Below are 10,603 nucleotides of genomic sequence, written 5' to 3'. Positions count from 1 at the left end.
GCGGGCAAGAGCAGCACCATTCAAGGAAACCCCTGTGGAAGTTTCTCCGTTTTCCGGCTAAGACGCACTTCCCTCCTCCCGGAAAAGAATGGTCTACATATTCTCGCTCCCAGGAGTGGGGTGGCAGCAAGGAGGAGGCGATGCCAAAAGATGACTCAATACTGCGGCGGTTCGGGGGTGCCGCGGATGCGCACGTGACGGGATAGGACCCAGGGCTTTCGGCACTTGACACTCGCCAGTGTAGACCAAGAACGCCTTGGAGGTGCGCTCTGCAGTCAGTCGGACCTCCCAGGGAGGCCTGCAGGAGTCAGGCTTGGGAAGAAACCGCCCGATGTGCGGGGTCGCACGGACGGTGGGACCCACCTGGGGTGATCAGAGAGGGCTTCCTGGAGGGGCCTGGGCACTAGGAAGGCCAGACCCCTCACGGTAACCCGCGGGAAGGCAGCAGGTGTACAGAAACACTCCTCGCCTCAAAGCTGGCCCATAGGAGGGAGAAGGCGGCTTTTCTGTACTGAGACACCATCGCCTCTGTGGAAAATTTAACTCAGATTATTACCAAATGCGGAGGTAGGAGGACATAGCAGTAACCAAATGCCAAAGCCTGGGCATTTGGGGGCTCCCTGCTCTTCTAGGGCCGGGTTATCCTCAGGCAGAGAGGCACATGCCCCCCAAGGGAGAAGTTGACCCCCAGGTGAACATGCAGGCAAGAACACCACCACCGAAGCGGGTCCCACTGGTGGTTTCTCCTTATCGATTAAGACACCCTTCCCTTCCCACTTCCTCCCAGAAAAGAGAGTCTGCATTTTCTGGTCTCAGTAGGACAGGCCAGGGGTTCCAAGTGTAGGACCACCCTCTTCTCTGGGAGGTTCTACACACAATGGCGGGTTTCACCAGTGGGTGCATCCGCTCCTCCAGCCACCCTCAGGGACCATCTCCTCAGTCTGCTTAGAATACCACAGATAAACACTGTCCAACAAAGGAGAGGTTCTGGATGTTTCCAAGGGGGGACGGGGGAGGAGATGGCAAGAGGTGGGAGCTATTGTGGCTCAGCCAGAGCTGGGATGTTGACCAAACACCACTAGTGATCCAGCGTGGTGCTGCAGGAGTGCGAACTGACAGCTCTGCGGGCAACCAGGCAGCCTGGGTTCCCCCCGCATGCACGCAAAGACAGGCAGTGAGGATCTGGCCCTTCTTGAAATCGATTCCAAAAGAAATAGGATGGCTGCAAAAGAAATGTTTCTGATTTAAATAGATTAAAATTCTATTACCAATTTAGAAGTGTCCAAATTTCCTGCAGCGTGTCTTTAATCCACTCTAGTTAGGTCAGAAGTCTCTCAATTTAATTTTTAATTATAATAAACAATTTTTTTCAAAATCATATGAATCCCCTAAGTTCTTAAATATGATAAATACCAAGAGTCACAATTTTACCAAGGATATCATGGTTTTCTGGTACCCAGGAATGGATGTTGAGACCATTTCCTTCAACCTTTTAATACCTATGATTAGGTCACCAGGAAATCCCCATGTTCCTATATTCCTGATCTCATTCTCCTACATTTCTATTACCTGTATCCAGTCCAGTTACGTCTAGTGCCAGGCACGGCTCCTTCTGTCAGCTCATCATCAGACAACAGAAGGCAAGCGGGGTGAGGGGAGGTGCTGCCTCACCCAATTCTGCTCCACCTGCTGTTGGCTGTGAGAATTTCACACATCATTATAATTTCTTGGCCTTTTAAAACCTATGGCCCTTTTGATACCAAAACCTCTCAGTCAGGCTGGCTCGCTTTGTAGAGGTGCCAGTCCCATTTCAATCACTGATGGCCAAATATGGGCCTGTGCTGTGTTGTTACAAAAATTGGACTTAATGTCCAGTTTCTAACAGTGAATGTTTTGCAATTTGCTAGCAGTGACCTTGGGCAAATTACTTTGCAGCATTAACAGCTATGTAATATGAACTTCGACAGCATCTTCACAGGGCTGATGTGAGAACTAATTGGTATGTGCCCAGTCCATCCTTAGTGATTTTCTTCTGGGGACAGGAATTGGTTTAACAAACCAAGATCAATGGCTATGACCTCGGTGCCCATTACAGAGCCTAGTCCGTAGGCAATGCTCGGATTGTTGCATGACCCCTGGGGGACCATGTGGGAAAATCCTTACTCTAGACTGCTAGAATGTGCCATCTTCTCTTGTTCTTTTTTGGTATGACCAAGGCCACAGTACCCTGCCCACTGATCGGCAGAAGTGGCCCCTGATCTTGCTGCCTCAGTGAAAACATTCACTAATGACCAATTCCATCTGTGTCCATGTTCTGGAGGCTCCCAGGGGGTGGACTCCATGTATCTTTCACACACCATTGTATGCCTGGGTGCCAATGATGGGGCTTGGCACTCTAAGGTCCAAAGAAGAGCGGTTGTGTTCAGACTGGTAGCATCTGGGGCCTCTGGCTTTGGCTGCTTTGTGCATGCTGCCCACAGCTCTGCAGCCTTCACCCTGGAGCTTTCACTTAGATTGCTACCACCACTCCTGACACCCCAAATGAACCCTCACAATCAGAACCCAGACTCCATTTCCTGTCCTCAACCCTTGGGCCTAAACTCCAAACACTTGAGTCTGCTCTTTATAACCCAGGTCTCCTGTGAAGACATGATTCCCTCTGCCATAGTCCATGGCATTATGCCCCCACATATGCTTTGGAGAGACTCAGGGGCCTTCCGAATAAGGGGCTCAAGGCCTTCAGCAGGGGCTGCAGGGCATTTGAATCTCTACCCTACCACAATGGAGAGATCCGACTGTGGTGGGGAAGGGTTTGGCCTGTACCCAGGGAGGGAGAGCAGAGCCCAAGCTGCTAGGATATTGTTATCTGGACTCACAGATTTTTTTCAAAGGTCCACAGGACCAGGATCGGGACAGGTAGGACACCATGCAATCCACTTGCTCTTTTACAGGTGCCCTCTCAAGGCAGAGCAGAGTCAGGCTGGTGGGGCCTTCCAGCCCTCTGGGGAGGGGTCCGACCAACAGGAAGGGCCCCCATTTGGTGCTCAGTGGCCACGACCCCTTGGGGCATTAGCTCAGGAGGCTACTTGGATCCTTCAAAGACAAGACACATATTTTTATAATCAGAAACTTTCAGTTTATTTTGAATAAACTACTCAATTTTGAGCAGATGACATTACCTCAACTTTTTCTTTGAAGAAAACAAAGATATATGGTAAATTCATGAAAACACAGTGCCTTTATTTTTCTATCCTTTGTAGGGCAGAAAAGTTCTGTCTGACCTTTCCCATTTAGGACAACCACTGGGGGCACAGCAGGAAGCTCTCCACAGGTCACGGGCTACGGGTCATGGTCTGGGCACAGAACCCCCTGCAGTGCCAATGGCTGGGGCCACAGCTCGGATGCAAGTGTATCACACTGTAGCTGTGCAGTCCAAAAAATGCCCAGAGATGCCCAGGTGTGACTTAAGGTACAGAGCTGCTACTCGGTCCTGGGCCATGGCGGCAACACAGAAAGGTGAGAGGTAAGATGCCAGGATCTTCCATGTGCCGACACAGCATTCACACCCCGCCCCTCGGAACCGCGGCCGGCACTCCCCTTGTTCAGTGGGCTCCTACTGGCCAGTTCTGGTTCATTTGCTACACTTCTAACCTGTTCCCCGACTCTACCCCATCACTGTCCCTCCCCTGCAAGAGATGAGAGGAAGACACAAAACCTGAGTGGGGAGAAAGGGAGCCTGCAGCTAGCCATGTACCCATGACTCCAAGAGTCACAGATGTCCTGTCTTCAAGAGCGATTCAGTTACCAGCTTACACGGTACCTGGGAAATTGCTGACCAAGATGAAAATGTTTGAATATCAAAGAATTTCCGACACAGCATTCACACATCTCCCAAGCAACAATTCCAGGAGATCAAGGAGGCCCTGTCAGTACAGACAGCTCTGCCAGTCTCAAAGTGGAGGCAGTCAACAAATTTGCCACAGAAACCCCTGGACTCACAGATTTTTTTCAAAGGTCCACAGGACCAGGATTGGGACAGGTAGGACACCATGCAATCCACTTGCTCTTTTGCGCTCGACTATGTAAGGACTGGCCCTCCCCTCTGGCCAGCCCTTCCTAGTGCGGGAGCTGGGACCGCAAACCAAAGACCCTCCAGGTCTTAGACTCCCAGGCCCTGGAGGTGGTGTCCTCAAAAACCTGAAATCACGTGTGTGGGGGAGGAGCACCCAAGCCCCAGAGCAGCCGCTGGACACACTCTAGGTAACGTGAAAACAACACGTGCAAACAAAGCCCCTGAGCCAGGAAGACCAGTGCCCTGGGAGGGCCATGCTGAACTCCGACCCTGAGGTTCACCAGAGGGGAGCGTAACAGGGCAGTGTCAGGTATGGCTGTGTGTGACCTGGTCAGTTATATCGCTGGAACACTGGCACAAAAGGGACCAAGGTAAACAAATTTATTTTGGGGACAATTCCCTTTGAAAGTAGATCTCTATCTTTAGGAGACAAAAGGAAATGCTGGGCTGAACTCCTGTCCCCTGGTCTGGAGGGCCACAAGCTCACCTACACTCTGCTGTGGGCTCTGGCTTCGGTAGCCAGACCTAGGTGAGCCTCACCTTCAAGAACAGCGATGAACCCACAGATGCGCAGTGCCATCAGAGATGATCAGACACCCCGTGGCAAGACCCTGTTCTGTACTGTCTCCTCAATGCCAAGGTAAGGCAAGTGCACCTGATCACAAAAGGTTCCACAAGGACCAGGCAGGGGGCACCATGCCCATCACACAGGCCAACTCAACTCCCCACCATCTGCCACCCACGCTCTTTCCTTGGGACTCTAGCTGTGGCCAAACACCATGTGAATCTGGAGAGCAGAGACCCCCTGGGGCTCTCATGCAGTAGACACTCAGAAGCGGGGTGGCAGGCAGCATGTCACATTCTAAGTAAAAGAGCTAGAGGGTAAAACACTCCAATGCCAATTTATTTTTTTAAAAGGGTCTGTGTAATTCTAAGGTTGGTTTGCCTTTTTTTGGTATAATTGTACAACCTTTGAAAATTACATACGTTGTAATGATCTAATACTATTAATAGTCATTCAGAAAAAACTTTTTCTCCCTCCCAACAACCATCCAGGGGGGAATTAAAAGTCCTGAAAAGAGGCCAATTCAACATGGCCTCTTTCATAGTAGAAACGAAAAGCGAAAAGATGAGAGGAAAACAGAAACTGACTAAGAGGTGTGTGGCCAGTGTCTCTCGGGAGTGGGGTCCTGGCTGTTGCCTGGGGTCGTGAGAGGCAGAGAGCCTGCAGCATGCAGCACGGCAGCCGGGAGACCTCGCAGCCACATGTTCCTCACTCCGGCACGCCCGTGTCCCAGCCTAGGTGTCGTGGAAATCCTTCAGCAGGGTTCTCCTCCGCTGCTCTGCTATGTGCATCTGGTTTTCTAAGTCCTGCAGCAGGGAAGCAAGATGGGTGCTCGCATGGCCCAGCCCTGTGAGCGAGGAGCGGCCAAAGCCACGCCCGCAGTGTCAGGGGCTCAGAGGAGTCAAAAGCAAGGCCCGTCCCCCGCTTCTCAGCAGCAGCTTCCGGTCCACGTAACGACCCCGTCACATGTTAATGCCAGTCCCGTCGCCTGCAAGAGGGTCCAAGAGGCCAGCAGGCACTTACCCCTCGGTCATAGCTGTCCGCACGCTCCACTTTCCATGACAGGTTTTCGATCTCAGCCTCTAGTTGAGCCTGCTGGTATTCAAACTGTATGGGCAGAGCAGGAGGGTCAAAAGGAGAAGGGGCCGTAGCTGGGGCAGGGCCTGCAGATGGAGGGGCAGACGCAGCACCTCAGGCTCGCATGAGCTACGACAACCCCAAGGCTGTCCTCGGGGAGCAGTGTTAACTGCTGTACCCAGAGACAGAACCCAATCGAAAGACGACCCCAACAGTACAGCCCAAGGGCAAGGCCACGCTCACTCTCCACCCACAAAGGGCAAGAATTTAAGCGGCTGAAGAGAATGCTCCCAACATATACGGGGAAACAGCTGCTGTAAAAACAAGTCAAAATGGATATTCTCAGACACTGTGCTCCCTGAAAACTTCATTTCTTTCAGCCCTTCTGCAAGTCAGGTCTTCAAAATAATTAAAACATCTGACTTAGTAACTATACATGTAAGCTTTATGCACAAAAGGTTCTTCAAGGTCTTATTTGTTTACATTTATTGGGGTGACACTGGTTAATAAAATTATGTAGGTTTCAAGTGTATCAATGTCTTACTTATGTAACAGTAAAAAGTAAACAATGCCCCCAATCATGGTATGCCCATATAATGGAACCTTTATGCAACTATTAAAAAATGGTATTTACCAGCCTGATAAATGAAAACTGCAAAAATAAACTGCTATAAAAGAAAGTGATGCGTGTGTGATGTGTGTGTGTGTGTGTGTGTGTGTGTGTGTGTGTGTGACCTAGATTATATAAAAACTATTTTTAAAAGGCTGGAAAATGTTAACAGTGGTCATTTCTTTCTAGTGGGAATATGGATGATGTAAATGTTTTTCTATGTTTTTCAACATTTAAGCAAATGTGAATTACTTTATAATGGGGGGGTGACAATTCCTATCTAAGATGAAGAATTAAACAAAGATGTAAAAAGTCCACTCTCATTTAGGGACATGCATGCTGGTTATCCTCTCAAAGCATGGACACCGCCCTCCCAAGTGGCCACAGACCTTTTCAGGAAGTTGCCCTATAAAATGGCCACGTTCAGGGGCTTCTTCGGTATAACTGCCTTATAATTACACAAATGCCAGCCCCTGAGACCTATTTTGGAGATGCCTACGAGAGATAAAATTTCATAACCGACAGTTTTGATCTCGCCCTCCCAGGAACCAGAACACCTCTGAAGGTAAGAGGGCAGAAGAGAGGGACTGCCTCGCCTTACCAGCTTCTTCCTGGGTCCAGATTCCATGTAGTACGCATACGGGTACGTGTATTGCAGGGTGTATCGACACTGCAATAGGAGAGAAGAGAAGGTACCTGTGTCTATGATTCTAACCCACATGCATCTCAGGTGTTTATAATTCTTACTCCACCATGCAAGTTAGCCTGGCTCTACAGGTATGGGCCTGAAGGAAATGAGGCCAACCCAAATAAAGAATGAAGTGGGGGATAACATGGGGGGAAAAAAATGAAACAAAAGTGGCCACAGAACACCCACAGTTCCTTTTTTAAACTGATTATTTACCAGCAGCTGCCTCAATGGCTCTTCCCTCTTGAGTCGGACATCAGAGTCCACACATTATCTCAATAACTGTCCAAAGACAATTTCTTATTTTCCTTTGAGTGATGCATGGATGGGACAAAGAAGAAAAGGGCTCTAGCTTCCCCGCAGTTCCTTCCCTGCAGGCAGAGGCAGTGGAGCACTCCTGGAATCCCGCTGGACGCCAGCAGAGGATGGCGTCCTCAGTGGGCACCGCCCAGGCAAACGTGGACGCAGAGACCGAAGGGTGCAGGGCCGCACGGGGAGCTAAATCCCCTTGCCCCCTACAGTGATTCCCGCCCTCAGAGGTCTGGGCCTGACGGGGCCAGGTACTGGACCGGGGATCAGAAGAGTCAGGTGGTACAGACCTTGGCCAAGAGCTTGGCAGCGTTCTGTAGGTACTGCCAGTCGATCCACGTCCCCAGATTATTCATGACCCTCTCCTGAATCTTCTCATGAATCCGCTGGTACGTCTGTGCCTCCAGCTGCAAGCTCTTGTTGTGGTTTTCCCACTACAGGGTACAGAGGAAGGAGAAAGCTGTAGAAGCCCTGGGAAGGTACAGAGGTCCACGCGAGAGTTCAGAATAGACACCTCAGCCGGCAGGGCGTGGCCACAGCCTCCACTAACTCATGGGGACTGTGTGTCCTTGAGAGTGCAGGAGGGGAACCTCCCCAGTGCACACTCCTCACCCTGTCCAGAGTGGCTGTCGCCCACCAGATCACTCTGCCCTCTGGGGCAGCAGAGCTCCAGCCTGAGGACTAACAGGTACCCACTGGTCTACTGTGCTTAGTTCTGTGGGCTTCTAAAGGGTCTCCTTGCAAGGAACTGCCCTCTAAATCTGACTGTTAAGATGGCACTGGGTGGAAGACTATCTGATGGTCCTTCATTGTCCTTCAATCCATCATTCAAATGGTCAGTACCGCATCCTTCCATGTCAGCCGCGGCTGCCCTATAGAGCCCAAAAGCCCCATTTATGGAGGCACCAGCCGGGGCCTATAGAGCCCGAAAGCACCATCTATGGAGGCACCAGCCGGGGCCACGACCGGAGCGCCAGTCCCTGACTTCTGTGTGCACACACTGGGTCTGGCTACCAGTCCCCGGCAACGCCGCCCCAGTAGGCCGACTGGAAGCAGACCGTACTCATGGAGAGGCCACAGGAGAGGATACCCACCCGCTCAAAGTAGAACAAGTACTTCTTGAGGGCCTCCCTGGCTTGGGCTTGCTGGCTCTGGTTGACAATGTCGGGGTTCTCTTTGTACCGGCTGCACTCATAGTATTCACTGCCATGGGTCTTCCAGTCTCCTAGACACATCCAGCAGAAGTCTGCACAGAACAGAAAACGAGGCGTTTACGCCCTCAAGATAAGCCCACATTCCTCCAAAGGCATAGGCAAAGCAGTGGGACAGACGGTTCTGCTGGGTTAGGGATGAGGGCGTCACCTGACCAGAATTTCCCAAGGGTGCCTGTTTGCAGAGGAAATGTGCGCCTCTCATTTTGTCATACCCCACTGTCCCTGCAGCCTGTCCTTACCCATCTGAATGACAGCCTACGGATATTTTCAGTTCCATGAGCATATATGATTGTACCCTTTTAATCCAATGCAGGCAGATGCTGACTGTACAAGACCACTAGTCTGCTGTGTCAATGCCACTGTGAGAAGCAGAAGCTTGCCCGACTGAGACCTACCTGGTCATGCAGAACACACATTCGCCCTCCTGACTACCTCCCACCCTTACAACACCTGTCTTAGGAAGATTTTGTACACGAAACTGGGAATAAAGGCCTTTTCCTTTTCTTTCTCTTTTAAAAAGCTTATTTCTATAAAACCTACAGCTACTTAATAGTTCACACTCCGCATTATGACTGCTTCCACACTGCAAAAGCAAAAAGGGAAAAATAAAGATCCCTCATGAATACTATACATCTAAACGATTTCTGTGGTCTGATGAAGGGGGCTGACCGCCACTGTCAGACGTCAGAACCTGGTCTAGATTTCGTCTCTGCCAGAGACCCGACAGTGGTGAAGCCTGTTTCCCAGGATTTACTCCTGCAAGTTGGCTCACCGACTTCCCAAAAGGGACTCCTATAAAATTTAGGAAAGCTAAAGCCAAACCCAGAGACCCAGAGATCCTTCACTTCTCTTCTCTTGAGGGCCTTCACTGAACACTAGCAACATCACTCTCCCCTTAGTGGGCTGGGCTGGGCTTTCTGTTTTAAATACCACCATAGTGCTTAGGGTTCCCCACACAGGTGGGAAAACTACACAGCGACGCCAAGGATGAGAGTTAACTCTAGGCGGCGTGGGATGAGGAGACTATGACTGGGGAGGGATGCTCAGGGAACTTCTCAGGTACTCGGAATGTGGGTGTGTTCACTCTGTATATCTTTAGATCGTACATGTGCCTTACGCATTGTTCTAAGTGACACACGTCCCTCTCACTTAAACACATACAGAAAGATAGAGTGAGATGCCACCTCTACCCTTGGTATTTTCACTTCACACTTCAGAGTCCCCTTCTAAGACCCTGCCACGTCCACTGATTACAGCGAGCTCCTGGGGAAACACAGGGATGGCATGAGACTGGCCCTTACGTAGAGAAACTTTCACGGCCTCCTGGTCAGCACCTGAGCAGCTGTATACGAGAACTATTTGGACATATTTTCTACTTGAAGGAATTTTATTTATTTTTTGATCTGGCAGGAAGGAAAGCAAAACCAACAGGTTCTATGTAACCTACTCCTGACAGATGAAGAAGGCCTGAAAGGCCAAATCAAAAACCCGTTTGGAAAGTATAAAACCTCAAAGGAAAACTATTATTTTATTATTTCCAGTAACACCATGTATAGCCTGTTTTGCTAGGTATCTGTAAGGTAGCACAGATAAGCCCCATACTACTTACCTGCCTTGGCAAAAATAAAAATAACATGCTAAAATCTTCTCGGATGGCTGAGGATCGTGGAGGTCTAAGAGTCATCCCAAACTTAACTTCTGACTACATGTGTCAGCAAGATGGCAGTGGGATTGCAAGAGGGACCAAAAAAATTGTAAATATTATATGACTCTGAGTGAGGCTGCTCTTTGTTTTGTCACATCCCTACAAAAGTACTCACTAAACAAGCGACAGAGACCCATGCACAAGAAACAGAGACTGTGCCACTGGGCCTTGAGCGCCAAGCCTGGACTCACCGTGTTTACACTTGGAGCATTGCTGTCAGAGGGAAACAGAAGAGAACATGTTAAGGGCATGCTGACCAAAGGCTCGATGTCACATATGCAAAGGGTACAGGCTTCTGCTCACCATGTGATTGCAGCCTCCATTCTTCTCAATACAGATGTTGCACTTGGGACACTGAGGAGA

At 50.0% G+C, this 10,603-nt stretch overlaps 2 protein-coding genes across 4 annotated transcripts in view; both read right to left on the bottom strand.

Moving 5' to 3' along the window:
• The window catches only part of P4HTM (prolyl 4-hydroxylase, transmembrane), a 17,833-nt gene extending 14,334 nt beyond the window's left edge, over nt 1-3,499 (bottom strand). The window contains exon 1 of the mRNA XM_011375458.2: nt 3,474-3,499. Within this exon, the coding sequence (XP_011373760.1) occupies nt 3,474-3,499 (26 nt within the window). The remainder of the gene's footprint in view (nt 1-3,473) is intronic.
• A 940-nt stretch (nt 3,500-4,439) lies between these two features.
• The window catches only part of ARIH2 (ariadne RBR E3 ubiquitin protein ligase 2), a 43,599-nt gene continuing 37,435 nt past the window's right edge, over nt 4,440-10,603 (bottom strand). For 2 of the 3 annotated variants that reach the window (XM_011375389.2, XM_011375387.2), the window contains 7 exons: nt 10,544-10,594; nt 10,432-10,453; nt 8,416-8,567; nt 7,612-7,755; nt 6,926-6,994; nt 5,661-5,744; nt 4,440-5,443 (listed from right to left, as the gene is read on the bottom strand). In XM_011375389.2, the coding sequence (XP_011373691.1) occupies nt 5,372-5,443; nt 5,661-5,744; nt 6,926-6,994; nt 7,612-7,755; nt 8,416-8,567; nt 10,432-10,453; nt 10,544-10,594 (594 nt within the window). In that variant the 3' untranslated portion in view covers nt 4,440-5,371. The remainder of the gene's footprint in view (nt 5,444-5,660; nt 5,745-6,925; nt 6,995-7,611; nt 7,756-8,415; nt 8,568-10,431; nt 10,454-10,543; nt 10,595-10,603) is intronic. The other variant, XM_011375388.2, reaches the window with a different exon arrangement.

The sequence above is a fragment of the Pteropus vampyrus genome, unplaced genomic scaffold (assembly GCF_000151845.1).
Source record: "Pteropus vampyrus isolate Shadow unplaced genomic scaffold, Pvam_2.0 Scaffold271, whole genome shotgun sequence".
NCBI lineage: Eukaryota > Metazoa > Chordata > Mammalia > Chiroptera > Pteropodidae > Pteropus > Pteropus vampyrus.
This window is presented reverse-complemented; position numbering and strand designations above follow the sequence as displayed.